The sequence below is a fragment of the Schistocerca piceifrons genome, chromosome 2, assembly GCF_021461385.2.
Source record: "Schistocerca piceifrons isolate TAMUIC-IGC-003096 chromosome 2, iqSchPice1.1, whole genome shotgun sequence".
In the NCBI taxonomy this organism is placed as follows: domain Eukaryota; kingdom Metazoa; phylum Arthropoda; class Insecta; order Orthoptera; family Acrididae; genus Schistocerca; species Schistocerca piceifrons.
In genome coordinates this window covers 315,705,729-315,726,835 of record NC_060139.1, presented here as the reverse complement: position 1 = coordinate 315,726,835, position 21,107 = coordinate 315,705,729, and the positions used below count along the sequence as shown (strand labels likewise).

The 21,107-nt window shown below is 46.6% G+C and overlaps 1 protein-coding gene across 1 annotated transcript in view; it reads left to right on the top strand.

Moving 5' to 3' along the window:
• Nucleotides 1-21,107, top strand: part of LOC124775355 — a 442,958-nt gene that overhangs the window by 278,797 nt on the left and 143,054 nt on the right. The window contains exons 21-22 of the mRNA XM_047250186.1: nucleotides 13,048-13,074; nucleotides 14,329-14,532. Of these exons, the coding sequence (XP_047106142.1) occupies nucleotides 13,048-13,074; nucleotides 14,329-14,532 (231 nt within the window). The remainder of the gene's footprint in view (nucleotides 1-13,047; nucleotides 13,075-14,328; nucleotides 14,533-21,107) is intronic.

Sequence of the window (21,107 nt, the reverse complement as noted above, 5' to 3'; positions counted from 1 at the left end):
TCTAGAGCACGTTGGGTGGCACGGGATACATGCGGACGTGCATTGTCCTGTTGGAACAGCAAGTTCCCTTGCCGGTCTAGGAATGGTAGAACGATGGGTTCGATGACGGTTTGGATGTACCGTGCACTATTCAGTGTCCCCTCGACGATCACCAGTGGTGTACGGCCAGTGTAGGAGATCGCTCCCCACACCATGATGCCGGGTGTTGGCCCTGTGTGCCTCGGTCGTATGCAGTCCTGATTGTGGCGCTCACCTGCACGGCGCCAAACACGCATACGACCATCATTGGGACCAAGGCAGAAGCGACTCTCATCGCTGAAGACGACACGTCTCCATTCGTCCCTCCATTCACGCCTGTCGCGACACCACTGGAGGCGGGCTGCACGATGTTGGGGCGTGAGTGGAAGACGGCCTAACGGTGTGCGGGACCGTAGCCCAGCTTCATGGAGACGGTTGCGAATGGTCCTCGCCGATACCCCAGGAGCAACAGTGTCCCTAATTTACTGGGAAGTGGCGGTGCGGTCCCCTACGGCACTGCGTAGGATCCTACGGTCTTGGCGTGCATCCGTGCGTCGCTGCGGTCCGGTCCCAGGTCGACGGGCACGTGCACCTTCCGCCGACCACTGGCGACAACATCGATGTACTGTGGAGACCTCACGCCCCACGTGTTGAGCAATTCGGCGGTACGTCCACCCGGCCTCCCGCATGCCCACTACACGCCCTCGCTCAAAGTCCGTCAACTGCACATACGGTTCACGTCCACGCTGTCGCGGCATGCTACCAGTGTTAAAGACTGCGATGGAGCTCCGTATGCCACGGCAAACTGGCTGACACTGACGGCGGCGGTGAACAAATGCTGCGCAGCTAGCGCCATTCGACGGCCAACACCGCGGTTCCTGGTGTGTCCGCTGTGCCGTGCGTGTGATCATTGCTTGTTCAGCCCTCTCGCAGTGTCCGGAGCAAGTATGGTGGGTCTGACACACCGGTGTCAATGTGTTCTTTTTTCCATTTCCAGGAGTGCATATGGCGAGGACAAAAAAAGTTTCCGTTGGAGAGCGTTGCTGCGACGTATAAGCAACGTAGTGCGACTCTGATACGAGAATATAAGCATCGATATGTAAGCAAGAGGTCTGCCATTCGCGTCTTACTGACTTGAACTACGGTGACGTTATTACCAATGCGTCCAAACAGGACCAACGTGTTGTTATTTTTTTTTTCTTGGCTGCCGAAGGACAAACACCGATAGACATTGATCGGAGAATGAAATTAAATTATCGTATGGCATTGATGGCCGGAAGTCACACCTAGGGAAGATCGGGCACCAATTTGCAAGTCTTTTAAGTTGACGCCAAAGTGGGCGATAGAATGATGACGAGGACAACACAACACACAGTCCCCAAGCAGAGAAAAAATCATTGGCTCGCTCGAAAATCGAACCTAGGTCTGCTGCGTGGCAGTAAGTCGCTTTGACCCCTATTTTTTATTCGTTGAATTTGTCCGGGGCAGACGTCCGTGACACTCGTTCAGGTTGTTCGTTGATCCGTTCACTACCATTTTTTTATTACAGAGGGTAGCTAACCCTCTGACCGAACACGCTGAGCTACCGTGCCTGCTGTCCAATCGGCTAAGGAGGCGGACGTTCGGAGAGTGAAGAATGTGTACGATGTGAAAACCAGAGTTATGGAATGGTGCGCCAAGTTGCGTGCTGGTTGCGAGAAGGCACAGGTCTATCTGGGAGGCCAACCTCACCCATCACCCTACCTGAAATCGGAGACACTGGAGCACCCGCCCTACGCCCTATAGTCATTTTTCGACATGCGATTACCTCCCATTCGGTCCCTTAAAAAAGGCCTTGATTAGTCGACGATTCCTGTCTGACGATGGTGTGCAGCTGGTAGTTAAGGACTTCTTCACGTTGTAGCACATCATGTTTTACCAAATGGGTATCTTCATCCTGGTGCGTCGATGGGATGATTGCGTCAGTGCTCACGGCAATTTTGCCTGACTGACATACAGACACTAGACTGTGCAACCTGCGAACGGAAACTTTTTGATCGCCCCTTATACATTACTGTGTCTGTATGTTGAACACAGGATGAAACTGATATACACACATCAAAAAATATTTGCATCACCTCGGTTCCGAGAGTTCCGGAACCTGTACAGAAAATTGGAATAGAGATCAACATAAACATCATTTCCGCCCTTTTTATTGCTCATGAAAACCACACATTGCATGTTGTACCACCATACAGCGAGACCTTCAGAGTTGGTGGTCCAGATTGCTGTACACACCGGCGCCTCTAATACCCAATAGCACGTCCCCTTGCACTGATGCGTGCCTGTATTCGTCATGGCATACTATCCACAAGTTCATCAAGGTTCTGTTCGCCCAGATTTTCCTCAACGGTGACTCGGTGTAGATCCCTCAGAGTGGTTGGTGGGTCACGTCGACCATAAACAGCCCTTTTCAATCTACCCCAGACATGTTCGATAGGGTTCATGTCCGGAGAACATGCTTGCCACTCTAGTCGAGCGATGTCGTTATGATGAAGGAAGTCATTCACAAGATGCGCACGATGGGGGGGCGCGAATTGTCGTCCATGAAGACGAATGCCTCGACAATAAGCTGTCGATATGGTTGCACTATCGGTCGGAGGATGGCATTCACGTATCGTACAGCCGTTACGGCGCCTTCCATGACCACCAGCGGCGTACGTCGGCCCCACGTAATGCCACCTCAAAACAGCAGGGATCCTGCACCTTGCTGCATCGCTGGACAGTGTGTCTAAGGCGTTCAGCCTGACCAGGTTGCTTCCAAACACGTCTCCGACTATTGGCTGATTGAAGGTATAAGTGACACTCGTCGGTGAAGAGAATGTGTTGCCAATCCTGAGCGGTCCATTCGGCACGTTGTTGGGCCCATCTGTGCCTCGCTATATGGTGAGTATAATCAATGGAATTTATGCTACACGATAAAACACAGACTGTAAATCCAACTAGAGTCAGAGGTTACCGTTACGAATAACTTAAATTGGAATGATCACATAGATAATGTTGCGGGGAAAGGAAGCCAGAGACTGTGCGATTTATAGGCAGAACACTTACAAAATGCAACAGAGACTGCTTACGTTACGTTTGTCCGGCATCCTCTGGAACATCAGTGTGTGGTGTGGGATTCACATTAAATGGGATTGACAGAGGACATCGAAAAAGTTAAAAAAAAGGGGCATCTCGTTTTGTGTTATCACAAAATAGTGGAGAGATTGCCAATGATAAAATACGCGAATCGGAGTGGCAAGCAGGCCAGTGTGGCCGAGCGGTTCTAGGCGCTTCTGTCTGGAACCGCGCGACCGCTACAGTCGCAGGTTCGAATCCTGCCTCGGGGATGGCTCAAATGGCTCTGAGCACTATAGGACTTAACATCTGAGGTCATCAGTCTCTTAGAACTTAAAACTACTTAAACCTAACTAACCTAAGGACATCACACACATCCATGCCCGAGGCAGGATTCGAACCTGCGACCGTAGCGGTCGCGCAGTTCCGAACTGAAGCACCTAGAACCGCTCGACCACCACGGCCGGCCCTTGGGGATGGATGTGTGTGATGTCCTTGGGTTAGTTAGGTTTAAGTAGTTCTAAGTTCTAGGCGACTGATGACCTCAGATGTTAAGTCCCATAGCGCTCAGAGCCATTTGAACTATTTGTTTTAATTCAGATGGCTTTCCACCTTTATGACTCATTGTGCTCTATAGCGACGCGCTTTACCTCATTCGGTGAATGACTGGAAGGGACATAGCCGAAATAAGTGCAAATGAAATAAACTAAGCGGAGTACATACGCGATATCTCGTCGATTTCTATGAAAAACCTATGTCGGGCGTTACTGCCAAGTAAATGAATTACCTTTAGTGGATTGCTTACGTCGCATGTCGAGACGCTCTCTATGTTTTATGATTGGTCGTGAATATTCAGGGTATAAGAAAACGATTCCAACAAATTTCAAGGGATTGTACAGGGGCTCTCCAAGAACAAATTGAGGATATGAACCTAAGTGCCGTAACGACGTCATCCAATGACCTGGACGATCTGGCAGTGTCGGCAGGCGCTGAGCGTATGGATACCACGGTGAAGAAGTGTTACCCCTGACGTGGAGCGAGAGGTTTGAAGAAACCTTAGATCCCGTGCAGTAGTCTCCACCGTTAGCGGAGGCAACCAGCTGACGTCAACTTCTGCGTCGTGCGTGCGTGGGGCGCCGGCAGCGCCTACTGCTGGCTGCCCCAAAATCTTCACAGCAGCAGGCTGTAGCCCTAGACCTCGCTGGGGCACAGCTCCAGGCGTACTGTATCGTGACACTGAATGCCAACGGCACCCGCCCACCCGTCGAGATCCAGCTCCTGAAAGAAATGATATCGGCTCGATACTGGACATTTCACTGTTACAGAAGGTGCAGTAAGTAGCGCTACCACGGATAGCAGTTCCATGCGGCTTTTCACGGATGATGCTGTAGTATACAGAGAAGTTACAGCATTAGAAAATCGCAGCGAAATGCAGGAAGATCTGCAGCGGATAGGCACTTGGAGCAGGGAGTGGAAATTGACCCTTAACATAGACAAATGTAATGTTTTGCGAATACATAGAAAGAAGGATCCTTTATTGTATGATTATATGATAGCGGAACAAACACTGGTAGCATTTACTTCTGTAAAATATCTGATTTGAAGTGGAATGATCATATAAAATTAATTGTTTGTAAGGCGGGTGCCAGGTAGAGATTCATTGGGAGAGTCCTTAGAAAATGTAGTCCATCAACAAAGGAGGTGGCTTACAAAACACTCGTTCGACTTATACTTGAGTGTTGCTCATCAGTGTGGGATCCGTACCAGGTCGGGTTGACAGAGGATCTAACATTCTGCGTGGTGTCTGTTTGTTCAAAGTCGTATCTCCCTACCACTTTTGCGCAACGACTCTCTGAGCGTGTTTTTTAGGGAATTGGCTAGTTTGAACCTGGGACCTGTTGCTGGGAAGGAGACGCCAGACCACGCATGACATGTAGAGTTCAGAAGAGTTCAATGAGACTAGCGATGATATAACCAAATACTTAATGATTTCAGCGTCAGCTCCATTGCACTCCCTGTAAAAGAATCTTAATACTAACTAAATTTAGTGGAAGGGGTTCAAGGCTTTCCTATTTTTAGTTAGCTGGTAAAATAACGTCGAAAAATCAGTTAAGTTTACCATTGGAAATTTTATTCTACTCACAAAACATTGTTTATAAATTGCACTATTGATAAAAGGAAATGTTTTAATACAGGATGATAAAAACCAACTGCGTTCAACAAAAATGTGAACGAATATTCTCTGAATGGGTTTCCAAGTTCTACAATGGATCGAAGGATGACCTATGCCATATCACATCTATAATCTAGGTTTAAATTAAGTTTCACAAAAGAGAAAACTATCAAAATGGTCTACAGTGACCCTCAATTATCTTTAATTACTTATCTAACTTGTCGTAAATTACAGTGGCTGATGTGGCTTCTCAATAACTATGTAACAGAAAAATCATCGCGTTTCAGATTTTTACTTCAAGTGGCAAATGTGAACACCATGAGCTTTAATTGACGATCGACACTAGTATTACGCAAAAAGTGGGTGTAACAGATGATACTTCTGCAGTTCTGAGTGAAGCTTTAAGCGCTGTTATGCGGCATCGCGTGCATTCATTACCTTGTCGGTGTTCGGCAGGGGGCGCCGGGCAGCACAGCTCCGCTCACCTCGCGTCTCGGAAGCAACTCCTCCTAACTTCTCCTTACTACAATTTACCGAAGTTGGTTTAAAAAAACTATCTGGCTGTGTTTTCATCTGACCAATCAGGGTCTCAATGTTAACCTTAAGCTCCGCCTACAAAAATTCTGTCTATCCAATGAGAAACGGTATACTTTTCGTGGTGCGGCAATGTTTTTAAAGTTTGCAACGTAACAGAGACGCGGAAAAGTCTCACGCTAAAACTTGCATCTGGTGTGGTCCTTTTAGTGTCATCGTAAGATCTATACTGTTCTTATGGAGGGCTCTATCTTTTAACATGGGCTGGGGGGTGGTCCTGACGTAACAGAGACGCGAAAAAGTCTCACGCTAAAACTTGCGGCTGGGTTGTGGTCCTAGCGGTTAGCTGGCGACGTGGGTGTCCGTCCCTTATCGTAGGGCCTTGCAGCTTAACACGGTTCTGCTCTCGGCTTCTGTTCTCGTTTCTCCCCTCGGAACTGCGTCTGTCTCACGGTGGGAAGGTATGAAATGCGTTTGGGCATTCTTGTGTTAGTCTGTGGTATTCCATTTGCTCACCCGTTACTCGTATTACTTTGGTTAATTTAATGTCACGATTTATTCGGAACTATGTGACATACTACTGGATTTGCTTATCATGTCAGGGTTTTCATGGAAGGTGTTGGATTTACCTGACACCTTACAAGGAGATAGAGAAGATCCAAAGAAGAGCGGCGCGTTTCGTCACAGGGTTATTTGGTAAGCGTGATACCGTTACGGAGATGTTTAGCAAACTCAAGTGGCAGACTCTGCAGGAGAGGCGCTCTGCATTGCGGTGTAGCTTGCTGTCCAGGTTTCAAGAGGGTGCGTTTCTGGATGAGGTATCGAATATATTGCTTCCGCTTACGTATAGCTCCCGAGGAGATCACGAATGTAAAATTAGAGAGATTCGAGCGCGCACGGAGGCTTTCCGGCAGTCGTTCTTCCCGCGAACCATACGCGATTGGAACAGGAAATGGAGGTAATGACAGTGGCACGTAAAGTGCCCTCCCCCACACACCGTTGGGTGGCTTGCGGAGTATAAATGTACATGTAAGGGATACGACATCTATGCCTTCATGGCGATCACCTTGGCAGTGGAGTGGTGGTTTATGTACGAGAAGCCATCCTGATTAACGATATTATGTATCTCCCGTCTGACAGGGGTGCTGCATTTACGGTTCACTCCATGCGCCTTTTGAAATCGGGTGACGGCGTGAAAGGGCACGATTTTATGCGGAGGAGGTTGCCCCACTGTTCTTAGATCACGTGAACAGGTTTTGTTTGGAGGAAACTTTACTTGCGTACTCGGCCGGAAAGTTCAGTGCTCAAATTTTGCAGGAGCTACATCTCATTGTTTGCGAATTAACCTTACGCGATACCTCGAAGGTACAGCTCGCGGACGATCCGGGATAGATGTTTCTCACGAGTCATTCGGCAAGTCGGTTAGACTGCATTTAAGGTCTTCCGTGGGCTGGTTGATTCGGTGCTTGATGTCAGCGCTGGCCTTGGGTGTTTGACTATTGCGCGTACAGGTGCACATTACTCCTTTCCCGCCAGGAGGTTTGGAGGAGTCGGTCGCCATGGAAACCCAACTCTCAGCAACTACAGGATCCTGATTGTTACTGACGTATCACTGATACGTGGACAAGGTGTGAATGGCGTCTCCTATACTGTGCATCAGTAGTGGAGTTGTTGTTGTTGTGGTCTTCAGTCTTGAGACTGGTTTGATGCAGCTTTCCATGCTACTCTATCCTGTGCAAACTTCTTCATCTCCCAGTACCTACTGCAACCTACATCCTTCTGAATCTGCTTGGTGTATTCGTCTCTTGGTCTCCCTCTACGATTTTTACCCTCCACGCTGCCCTCCAGTGCTAAATTGGTGATCCCTTGATGCCTCAGAACATGTCCTACCAATCGATCCCTTCTTCTAGTCAAGTTGTGCCACAAACTTCTCTTCTCCCCAATCCTATTCAATATCTCCTCATTAGTTATGTGATCTACCCATCTAATCTTCAGCGTTCTTCTGTAGCACCACATTTCGAAAGCTTCTATTCTCTCCTTGTCCAAACTAGTTATCGTCCACGTTCCATTCCATACATGGCTACACTCCATACAAATACTTTCAGAAACGACTTCCTGACACTTAACTCTATACTCGATGTTAGCAAATTTCTCTTCTTCAGAAACGCTTTCCTTGCCATTGCCAGTCTACATTTTATATCCTCTCCACTTCGACCGTCATCAGTTATTTTGCCCCCCAAATAGCAAAACTCCTTTACTACTTTAAGTGTCTCATTTCCTAATGTAATTCCCTCAGCATCTCCCGACTTAATTCGACTACATTCCATTATCCTCGTTTTGCTTTTGTTGATGTTCATCTTATATCCTCCTTTCAAGACGCTATCCATTCCGCTCAACTGCTCTTCCAAGTCCTTTGCTGTGTCTGACAGAATTACAATGTCATCGGCGAACCTCAAAGTTTTTATTTCTTCTCCATGGATTTTAATACCTACTCCGAATTTTTCTTTTGTTTCCTTCACTGCTTGCTCAATATACAGATTGAATAACATCGGGGAGAGGCTACAACCCTGTCTCACTCCCTTCCCTACCACTGCACCACAGTGGAGTAGTGGCTGGAATATGCTAAGCCGATGCTCAGTCGCACATTCATCACTTGCACCAGGGAGGTGGCCGCTTGGCACAGGCACACTGCAGACTTCTACTTCACCGCCGTCCGCAACCTTGATGCTGAGACACTTTTCACGGAATTGAAAACTGAACGCAGAGTGATCAAGAAGAAGCTACTAGCGACTACTCACAGAAAACAATAGTGCGTTGCGGTGCGTGCCTGCAAAACCTAATGTGCTGTGGTGGGAAAATTCTTCCATGCATCATACTGTGCACGATCACACACACCGCAGATGAAACTTAGTCACCGAACTCGCCCATCACCTTGCCTAACGGGTCATCTGCCAAGCGGACATACTAGATAGTTTTATCGAACATTGTCATCGAGTCTGCCGTTCCGATGATGGGGCCGTCTTGGACTTAGATACTATCGCAGTGGACTTTCCACACGCTCTCGCGGTTGAGGCGTGGGTTAGGTTAATGGAACCTTTCACGTTCGAGGAGGTCACTAACGTTATCTTCAGTAAATACTGCGGCCCACTACCGCCCTATCACCTTATACATACGGATTATCGTTATTGGCGGGTCGCTGAAGGCCCCTCTTACCTCCTGTCCTCTCCGCCGAGTAAACGACGCCAGGCGGCACAGTTAACTTCAAGACAGCCAATGGAGCCTGTCGTGACGTGACTGTACTGGCAGAGGCGTGCAGACTTCATGCGGCGATAGCAGCCGAAGATTTTGACAACGAGTTTGTCTCGATGCGCCATGTAAAAATTTTTTTTAAATCTGTGGTAAGATCTTGCGGGACCAAACTGCTAAGGCATAATTCCCTAAGCTTACACACTACTTAATCTAACTTAAACCAACTTACGCTAAGGACAACGCACACACCCATACCCGAGGGAGGACTCGAACCTCCGACGGGGGGAGCCGTGCAAACCGTGACGAGACGCCTTAGACCACGCAGCTACCTTGCTCGGCGTACGCCATTTATTTCCACATTCTGTCTTAGAACGGATGGGCTCCCTGCCCGGTTCATCCTCGTCCTTCGGCGGCTCCTTGGCAGCGGGCGTTTGTTGGTCCAGGTGAATGGGTGTGTGGCGGGTGCGATACCGATCCAACGCTCGGACCGCCAAGGCTGCCCCCACTATACGTGTACCTTCATGCAGTGGCGCTGGAGCCGCTCGTAGGCTCGCTGACGGCGCCTTGTCTGGACTCTCCTTATGCGGTTACACCTTATGGTGTCGCGCATACGCGCATGACCTACAGCTGCTGGTTCGTTGCCGGGTAGAGGTCGTATAGATCATCGAGACCATTTGCGGTCATTGCAGGACGGCTAGAAGTATGACGAATGTGTGCAAATCTACGGCGCTGTCTATTAGTCGCGGGCTTCCCCGGGAGTATCTGGTGCCCCTGCCCTGTGTTCGGCGTCTCCGCTATCTTGGGATCACTTTTACGTCACCGAGGCGCCGTACAGCGGCGGTCAGCTTTCGTAAAATTTTGAGAATTATCCGTATAATGATCCGTCACATCCCCCTAAGCCGCCTCTATAGTTTTCAGCGTGTTGTCTATCTGGATGCCTATATGGCATCCAGAATGGTCCATACTGTGCAAGTTGTACCGATGCCGATTCCCGTAGGACGTTGTATTCAAGCGGAATTCGCATATTTTCTGACTGCTCGGTCCATCTTCTTGTGACACATTTATTCGCTGCCCTCGTGCAAGAGGGCTTGGTCTTACGTACGTGCCACTCTACATCGCCACAATGTATACACAATGGTGCGATGTCGAGGCCTCCATTACGCACCACTTATTTGCCGTCCTTGTGCCAAAGTTCCTCTCCCCGCTGGTGCCGGATCGGTAGTATCATGCCGGCGTTTCCACACACAGCGTTGTGGAACTCAGTCATCCTCGCGCCGAACTCCAATGAACGCGCCAGCCGCCACAAAGGATTTCTACGTCTTTTCCCCCGCGCAGTGTCGCCAGTAATGTCGTAGAAAGCAAGTTCCCATTGTTGCGGTGGATTGTGGTTTGACGGCACATTCATCACAATTTTTTGCCGACTCGTATCTCGTCGACTTGGTATTGTGCGACCTGTGGGAAGTATCCAGCTAATTAGCTGTTCCATGCCATAGGATTGGCGGACTCACCACTCTGCGCCGTCTGTCATAGTGCCGACGATGATCATCATTGATTCAACTGTTTAGCCGTTGCGGATGTCCGGTTGTTGGGGCGACAAATGGTCACTTGTTTTTGAGAGGCCGCGGATGTTATCGACCCAGAGTTCTTTCTTTACCCAGAGGTGGAATAGTTTCCTGCCTCAACGTCTCGGGCAGTTCTCTACGTAAAAGACTGGACCTTGGCACACCTATATGGGGATGCTCATCACTCGCGCCTTGACTTTTGGCAGTTCTTGCAGACTGCACATGCGGAGGTTGCGCGCTGTTCCCGTTACCGCGCGTATTGTTCCAGTTATCTTAACAGCGTTTGTACCACGCCACCACTCAGTTGTCGTGTTCCCGGCGTGGCAGGCGAACGCCCGATTCGGGACGAAAAATGACGCACCTACACCTTAGACTCGGCCGGCCCGCCAAGCTTTATCGCCTTACGGGTTTTTCAGGATTCCGGATGAGTTTGTTTCCTCAGTGTATACACCTGCAAAAACTAAGTAAATAAAATAAAAATGAGCAGTTTCAGGGTGCAGCACAGCGATAGGAGGGGAGAGCTATAGCATCCGGGCCCTGGGGATTCGACCCTGTCCACCTCGTCTCCTCCAGCCTGTAGCTGACTGTGACGCTAAAAAATAAGTAAAAAAATTACAATAAATAAAAAATAAAAAGACGGTAGACCACATTAATGTGAAAGGTAAAGGTACCGGGTTGGAATCCCGGTCCGACACACGGTTTTATTCTGTCAGGAAATTTCACCCTGTATCCTTTTCTGTCTGAACTGTTCATTGTCCTCATTTCACTTCCATGCAAATGCCTTCTAGACAAATACCTTCAGCAAAGATTTGCTGACTCATAAGTTTATATTCAATGTTAAAAGACTTATCATGTCACTAACGCTTTTCTTGCATTTGTAGGTGGCCATTTGATATCTTCTCTACTTCGGCCATCATCAGTTATTTTGCTGCCCAAATAGCAAAGCTCATGTACTACCTTTAATGTCTCACTTCCTAATCTAATTCCCTCCGATTAGACTGATTTAATTCGGTTACCCTCTGTTACTGTTGTTTTACCTTTGATGATATTCATGTTATAACCCCTTTCGAAGACAATCGCCATTCCGTTAAACTATGCCGCCAAGTTCTTTCCGCCTCTCATCTAACTACAAAGTCATCGGCAAACCTTATTCATTTCTTCTCCCTGAATTTAATCCTCTTTTGAAATTTCTCGTTGGTTTTCTTCTCTGATTCTTGAATGTGCAGATTGCCTTCCCAACTACTGCATTTTCTTCATGTCTTTCAATTGTTGTAGCTGCAGTCTGGTTTCTGCGTAAGTTGCAGATAACGTTTCACTCCCTGTATTTCATTCGTGGTTTCTTAAGAATTTAAAAGAATATACATAACATAGGGTTCCATACTCAGGGGATGAACGTTGGGGAGCAGAAGCAGGAATAGTGCAACGTCGGCCTCGGCAAGATTCTGGTGGCAGTGGTTTGCCATTGCCTTCCCTTGTCGTGGGTGTATCTGTGTTGTATGTATGACTGTGGTGTGTGTTTTTGGGTGGTAGGTTTGTGTTGTTATAGATAAAAGGAACTGAGAGGGTGAAATCTGGTGCCGGCACATAGCCAATTCTTTTAGAATTGCACCAACAGAGGCGCTGAGCTTAACGTCACGATCCAACGGGCGGATAACCAACTACAGCGTCATATGGCTTCACTTCATTAGACTCTGTGGAGAGGTTTGGGATTTAATTCAGTGCAAATGGTGATCAGGATGTTTACCCAACCACCTCTCCTCCCCGTGCCAGCCATATATTGGCACACTACATTTTCCATCACCAGCATTCGAATCGGCTTACCTCCGAGTCGAGCGCCACTGCACTAGCGTACGTAAACGTCCTATGCTAGGGATATATTTTAAAGTAAGAATTGTGTAAAGCTATCTCTAAATGTGCAAATGCTATAGACGTATGTTCGGCTTTCTTTAGCCTATCTTCTGAGGTAAGTCGTAAGGTCAGTATGGCCTTGTGTGCTCCTACATTTCTCCGGAACCCAACATGATCTTTCCAGGTGTCAGCCTCTATTAGTTTTCGCATTCTTCTGTAAACACAAGGTTTATCAAAAAGAATCATCCGATTTGGCACGTCTATATTTCTGAAACTAATAAACATATGCAATGAATTTTGTTTTTTGATGAACGAGAAACTCAAAAAGTTTTTTTATACCTTTCCAAAGGTGTTCAGTTTGCACCTCCTTGAGATGCACGGCATATTGCAATGCGGTATTCAAACTGTTCCCACACTGCAGCGAGAATGTCTTGACTTACAGCTTCCACAGCTGCTGTTATGCGATGTCTCAGTTCATTCATTGTTGTTGGTAACGAAGGCACATAAACAGAGTCTTTTATAAACAGCACAATAAATAATCAGTCAGTTGCGGTGACCTTGCAGACCAGTGATGTAAGGCTGAATCATTTGGTCCAGTGCGACCGATGCGTCGTTCAGTAATCGTATGATTTGAAAATTCACACACTTCTAGATTTCATTGTGGCGGTGACACATCCTGTTGGTAAATGAAGTCGTTCGAATCGGTATCCAACTGTGGAAAAAGAAAGTTCTCAAACATATCGAGACATGTGCTTCCTGTAACAGTGTTCTCAGCGAGGAAAAATGGACTACACACCTTTCCCTGTGAAATTGCACAAAACTCGTTAAATTACAGTCCCTCTCACGTTGTACAACTTCATGTGGTTGTTCCGTATCCCATAATCTCACATTATGACGGTTCACCTTTCCATTTAAATCGAATGTTGCCTCGTCACTAAACAGCGTGGAAGAAAACTGTCATCCTCCATCTTGTTAAGAACTAAATTACAGAAGTGGACGCGTTGTTGTTTGCCACCCTGACGAAGAGCTTGCGGTAGCTGAATTTTGTATGGTTTCATGTGTTAACGTCGACGCAACACACGCCAGACGGACATCGGGGTCATTTTGAGCTGTCGAGCTGCACGGCGAACGGATTTCTGGGGACTCCTTGTGAAACTGTGGCTGATGTGTTCGACGTGTGTGTCAGACGCTCGGGGACGGACCGCTGATTTGCCGTTACACAAAAAACCTGTTTCTCGTAATTGTTGATGCCATCGTCTAATGCTCTGTGCTGTAGGAGGATTACAACATACCTAGTACGAAAGTGACACTGAATAGTTAATACTGACTTGCAATGCGCAAAACGTAGAACACAAAACGCTTTCTGTGTCGCGAACCCGTTTTTACTAGTGAGCGCCCGCTGCTGCTACCTAGCGGGAACCATGTAAAACTTGAAAGTTTGCTGTTTCCAACAGTACCTTGTTCACGCACATATCTCAACTAATATTATAGTATGTTGTTGTTTTTTTTTCGGATGATTCGTTTGATACACCCTGTACAAATGGTTGAAATGGCTCTGAGCACTATGAGACTCAACATCTGAGGTCATCAGTCCCCTAGAACTTAGAACCACTTAAACCTAACTAACCTAAGGACATCACACAGATCCATGCTCGAGGCAGGACTCGAACCTGCGACTGTAGCAGTCGCGCGGTTCCGGACTGAAGCGCCTAGAACCGCTCGGCCACCGCGGCCAGCACAACCTGTACACTTGTTGTGATGGAAATCCGCTCCTGACTGAGTGCAAGTGCAGCTAGGTGCTTTATCTACGTTAAGACAGTATGTTTGTTGGCGCCGCCGCCGCAGGAGGGCGTGGCCAGCCCCGAGGCGCAGCGGCTGAAGGCGCTGAGCGCGGAGTCCCTGCGCTCGGTGAGCCCGGGCAGCGACAGCGTCTTCTACTCGGAGGCGGGCGAGCTGAGCAGCAACACCATGACCGCCGCCACCGACACCGCCGCCGGCGTCGTCTGCCACCACTGCGGCCGCGAGGTCGCCGTCCTCTCCGGGCCCGAGGTGCGTACCTCGCCTCGCCACCACTCACCGCGAGTCCACTAACGCGAGTACGGTTCAGCTGGCGTTCGGCCGAGATCGGTAGATTCCGTCGTCCTGACAGGCTGATCTGCAGCATAGGTTAAAAGGTGATAACTCTGTAAGTTGGCGAAGCCAACGAATGTAAATTACAAATAAATTTCGTGGAAACAGGTTAACCTGCAGTTTAACCTACTGTTTACGTTCGCAACTTATCTATTTGTTAGATTTCAGCCGAACGCCAGTTGAACCGAACTGCTTTTAGTTGCTCTGGACGTTTGTCTGCCATACATCTACTCGCACAAAAGCTGCTGAAAAATACCGGAGCCACTTTGCAGGATACAGTACATGCTCTTAATATGGACCACCCTTTACATATTTATTATTGGTAGTAGAGACACAGCCCGATTGGCACAATACAAAACAACATCTCAGTCAAACATGAAGTGAGAAATAAAAGTTGAGAATTAATGTTACTTGTAAATACAAATTTCTGCAACCAGTCACATTTATTATGTTGTAGATTCCCTTACGTGCTTTGGAAAACTGTATCTCCATTATCAAATGTATTATTTCGATTAACAAGGCATCTATATATTGGCTGTACAACCTTTGAATAACTTGTAATACTGACTGGAATCAGAAGAGAAAAAAAAATAATATTTCATATTTATCTGTATATTGATGTCATACACTATAATTCTAAGTAAACTATATCCCTTCTTCTCTGCCATTCTTTTGCACAATTTACATTATACTGGGTGCAAACGAATACTGTTTCACAGTGGTATAGTGTGAGTCCAGACATAAAATTTCACGCAGGACACTTGTCGTATGTCAAGCCGGGAAGCAACCTCAAATTGGCCTACAAAGGACATTCAGCTATCTCGCAAGTGTGGTGCAAGATTTTGGAATATCCTCTCGCCCTCTTACGCTACCGGCTTACTCGTGCACTTACCAATCGTAAAAACGACGACTGTGTAAACTTTTGCTCACTACTTTGTTAATTTTGATAGCGTAAAATTAACAAATAAATCTTTTTGTGTCTGTGGCCTTCTTACTGTTTGACCAATATGGATGCAAGGGTTAAGGTTAGGTCGAATTACAAAATTATTTTTTTAATAACTTATTCAAGATTCATTGTTTATTTATTACCCTCACAGGAAAGGTTATGTTACTCATGTTAAAGAAAGCCGTGTGACGCACATGCTCTGTAGCTTTAATTTCGGCGAACCACATTCCCACCTAGCGCCATCTATCCGCATTCACCGTCCATGTCCTTCATGCTTGCTAATTTTAGATTCCTGCTTCAAGATCGAACGATATTTTACATCCGCAGTGAAGATGGTGGATCCATTGCCCATCGAAGCGAATCAGTTATATGAATGCGTGATGTCTGTTCTTTCGGACGGGTCCGAAAGAACAGACACCGCGCGGTATCCGAGGCTGTGATCCATATTACGTAATTTCAGGTGAAAGGGGGACGAAGGAAAGAAAGAGAAGGAATTGATGATGTTAGCCGCATCGGTACTTTATGCGGAAGAATCAGCGACAACAAGTGAAAATGTGTACCGCAGATGGACACGAACCCAGGATCTCCTCCTTATTATGCGGTTGCGTTAACCACTGCGCCGCCCAGATACATTGTTTATGGCGTTTGGGCGGACTGTCTCGGCACCCTTCGTGGCCGACACACATCCACACCTAGCGCCACCTATCTGCAGTCCCTGTCCGTGTCGTTCTTTCTCGGTACACTGAGGTTCCCGCAGAAGGTCGAAAGAAGTTGTACATCCGCATTGAAGGTGGTGGATTCATTACCCATCGAGGCGAATTATAATATGAATGCATAGTGACTGTTCTTCCGGAAATGCTGATTCGCCTCGATGGGTAATGAATCCACCATCTTCACTGCGGATGCACAATTTCTTTCGACCTCCTGCAAGAAAATCAGAGTAGCGAACATGGAAGACTTGAACACGGATTGCGAATACACTATGTTATCAAAAGTATCCGGACACCCACAAAAACATACGTTTTTCAAATCAGGTGAATTGTGCTGCGACCTACTGGCAGGTAATCCATATCAGCGACCGCAGTAGTCATTAGACATCGTGAGAGAGCAGAATGGGGCACTCCGCGGAATTCACGGACTTCGAACGTGGTCAGGTGATTGGGTGTCATTTGTGTCATACGTCTGTACGCGATATTTCCACACTCCACTGTTTACAACGTGATAGTGAAGTGGAAACGAGAAGGGATACGTACAGCACAATAGCGTACAGGTCCACCTCGTCTATTGACTGACAGGGACCGCCGACAGTTGACGAGGGTCGTAACGTCTAATAGGCAGACATCTATCCAGACCATCGCACAGGAGTTTCAAACTGCATCAAGATCCACTACAAGTACTATGCCAGTTAGACGGGACGTGAGAAAACTTGAATTTCATGGTCGAGCGTCTGCTCATAAGCCACGCATCACGCCGGTAAATGCCAAACGACGCCTCGCTTGGTGTAAGGAGCGTAAACATTGGACGATTGGATAGTGGAAAAACGTTGTGTGGAGTGACGTATCAGGGTGCACAACGTGGCGTTCCGACGGCAGGGTGTGAACGTCATCTGCCAGCGTGTGTAGTGCCAATAGTAAAATTCGGCTTGTTTTGAACAGTAGCGCTACGGACAACATGACTTGTGCATATGATGTTATTTATATATATTTCACGATGCTGGTGCTGATTTTGCATTTAACATTTGACGATGCCACTATGGCTGCAGTACATTAGGATTTTGTTTTTATAAAACAGGTATACCTTTTCATACTTAAAGCGCACGAACGCATATCAGTAGTACTTTTCATTATTGTCGATTTATTGTTTTTAAGCTGTAGACAATCTGCGAGTGTGTTTATGTTTTTTCTCATTTTTTGCTGCAGATCTGATGATGGTCATTATAGACCGAAACCGGTAATCTGTTAACAAAAAGTTTGTGACCATAGACGTAAATTAAAGGAAAGTCAAACTTCTATAAATTCATTGGTGAAAATTGGCAATGGAACCTAAATAATGAAAAGTGTGAGGTCGTCCACATGAGTGCTAAAAGGAATCCGTTAAACTTAGATTGCACAATAAATCAGCCAAATCTAAAGGCCGTAAATTCAGCTAAATACCTAGTAATTAAATTACGATGAAGTTAAGTTGGCAAGAACACATCAAAAATGTTGCGTGGAAGGTGAACCGAAGTCTACTTTATATTGGCAGAGCAGTTACAAGGTGCAACAGATCTCCTAAGGAGACTGCCCACACTACGTTTTTGCGTCCTCGTTTGGAGTATTACTGCTCGCTGTAGGATCCTTACCAAATAGGATTAACGGAGTACAGCAAGAAAGTTCAGAGAGTGGCAGTACGTTTTGTACTATCGAGAGATAGGGGAAAGAGCGTCACGGACATGATACACGATTTAGGATGGTAATCATTAAAATAAAGGCGTTTTTCGTTGCGTCAGAATCCTCTCAGGAAGTTTCAATCACCAGCTTTCTCCTTCTAATGTGAAAATATTTTGTTGACGTCGACAAACATAGCGAGAAACGACCATCGTAATGGAATAAGCGAAATCAGGGTTCGCACGGAAAGATACAGGTGTACCTTTTTTTCCGCGCTCTGTTCGCCAATGGAATAATAGAGGATTAGTGTGAAGATTGTTCGATGAACCCTCTTACAGGCACTTAAATGTGATGCAGATCTAGATGAAATTTGCATGGGAACAAATGACATTTATTGGCGTGAAATAATTGCAAAAAAATCCGTTACATTTATGGAACACCACCGTTAGCCAGCTGATGGCTTGACACTCTGGCATGAGATCTCTCTCTCTCTGTAACGAACAGGTTCACACTCAGTAATCTACCACAGTCTCCGAGGACACAGGAAGATGCTAAGTAGGACTCCACACCTGGACCCTGGCACGCATTTCTCGTTCTCTCAGTCTTGGGTATTGCGCTAAGTCATTTGGCTGATGACGAAGAATCACCTACTCCCGACTTCTTACGTACACACGCCGGTCGGGGTGGCCGAGCGGTTCTAGGGGCTACAGTCTGGAACCGCGTGGTCGCTATGATCGCAGGTTCGAATCCTGCCTCAGGCATCATGGATATGTGTGATGTCCTTAGATTAGTTAGTTTTAAGGAGTTCTAAGTTCTAGGGGACTGATGACCTCAGAATTTAAGTCCCGTAGTGCTCAGAGCTATTTGAACCATTTTTTTCTTACGTATACAACGAAGACGCCACCGCCCCTCCAGAGGCCACTCAAACTCTCCACCGCACAGTGGCTGTTGGCCAACTGCCCGATTTCGGCAACTCCCTGCCACTCGCGAAATTGTTCAACAAATAGGGTTTTTAGCCAGTCAAAATAAGGAGCAGAATGTAGAAATTTTCATTGGCCATTCCCTTCACTCGCATACTTGCCGCGCTTCTGTAAGTTGCAGCCCCCTAGTGGAACATGAAGAACGTTTTCTGCAACAGCCGGCTTGGGGAATTTCTCTTCGTGAAAACCAACCTAGTCGGCTCCAACAAAAAAAAAAAAAAAAAAAAAAGGTTCAAATGGCTCTGAGCACACATCCATACCCGAGGCAGGATTCGAACATGCGACCATAGCAGTCGCGCGCTCCCGGACTGAAGCGCCTAGAACCGCTCGGCCACCTCGGCCGGCGGCTCCAACAGGAACCCGCATAGAAGCATTAGCAAAAATTCAGCCCATCTTCTAAGGGCCGAACAAAAATCCCTATTCCCCTGCCGCCGGAAACTGGCTGAGACGGATAAGACTCTTCCCGCAAACGTTACGCCATTCTGACGTCACACACAATAGAGACGACTGTAGGAGCTCCTATCGACGTTTCGCCAAGGAATAGTTTGGGTGTTAGATCCACTTCCAGCAATTTAAGCTGTCTTCTAAGGTTTCTGCCTAACCACGCAATCGGAGGTCACCACATGTTCGGAAGTAAAGAGTCAAATGTTTATAACAAAGAAGAAAGTGAATTTTGTTGGTGCTAGATTCAGTCGCAACAATTTAAGCTACCGTCTTAGGTTCCTGTTTAACCGCACACTCAGAAATCGCTAAATATTGATGGCATTCTTCGTTTTCTAATCAGACGGAAATGTAAATAACATCGAATACTGGTGAACTTACTTCTGTTACATTCATAATACAGTCCCAGAATCCCTTAACAACGCTAACATGAAATAAAAAGTATTTGCATGTGGCGAGTTGCAAACCTACAGACCTTTTGACTCCAGAAACCATGATGTTATCGATTACTCTAGTATTCTGTCATGTGAAATTAGTCCCATGTCTTGGTTATCATGGTAACTATTGCAGGCTTATATGACTGGCGCCTTGCTAACTGAGATTCAATTACAATGGTGACGTGCCTGTGATAAATTTACAGTGTTTAGTTATCTTGAGACGGCATACTGCAAATTATAATGCAAGGCGGTTTCATGCTTTATTTCTAAATCATTGATAATTGCAACTCACTCCTGAGAGAACATTCTTATGTGAAGGCATTAACTGACGATAAATAATTATGTGACTTTTAGTTATAATAATAATAATAAATCATTCCAAGAATGACGTGTGTTTTATAAATATTCGCTGTATGTGCATTAAGTCTTGTGAGAGGCCCATATCGAACGCTAATGAAAGTCCATATCAGGCCCTGCTGTTGTCGATATTGCGCGTGACGTCAAAATGACGTCACGTATGCGAGAAGTGTTATGAAACGAGCGGTACCCGGGTGAAACGATAACAATACCGGAAGAGCACTCGAGCTCTTGGACATCTAGGAGAAGATGCGCTACCATTGTAGCAGGCACGTCGAGCGCACTTGTCTATTGTACTCATTTTGCGCACTCCAGGCAACAGCTTCTTAAAGTCTTCGAGTCGGAGATTTTTAGGGCCGCTGCACATCTCGTTCGAGTCGAAGTCGCCGCCGTAGAAAATCAAACGGTTCGTTTGGTGCAAGGTTCAAATGGTTCAAATAGCTCTAAGCACTATGGGACTTAACATCTGAGGTCATCAGTCCCCCTAGAATTAGACCTACGAGGGTGAGTCAAATGAAAACTTTAACCTTGTAATAACAAATCGAAATTTCACGCAGTTATCCTGTGAGTTAGTATACGTGCTACAAACAGCCTGGAGAATGGCCTATAGGTGGCAGCATAGTGCAAATGCACACATACCGTCGCAGTATCAGTATAAAGATGGCCGCCCCACTTGCGACTTGCACCAGGGAAGAACAGCATTTTGTAATTCGGTTTCTGCGTAGTGAAAGTGTGAAACCTATTGAAATTCATCGACGAATGAAGGTTCAGTACGGTGATGCACGTTTGTCACAGCAGCAAGTTTACGAATGAAGTAGGAAGTTCGCAAATGGTGTGACTTCAGTGGAAGATGCTCCTCGTCCAGGTCAGGCACAACGAGTTGTGACTCCACAGAACATTGCAACAGTTGAAGCCATAGTGAAGGAAAACCGCCGAGTGAGACTTAATGACATTGTAGCATTTTTAC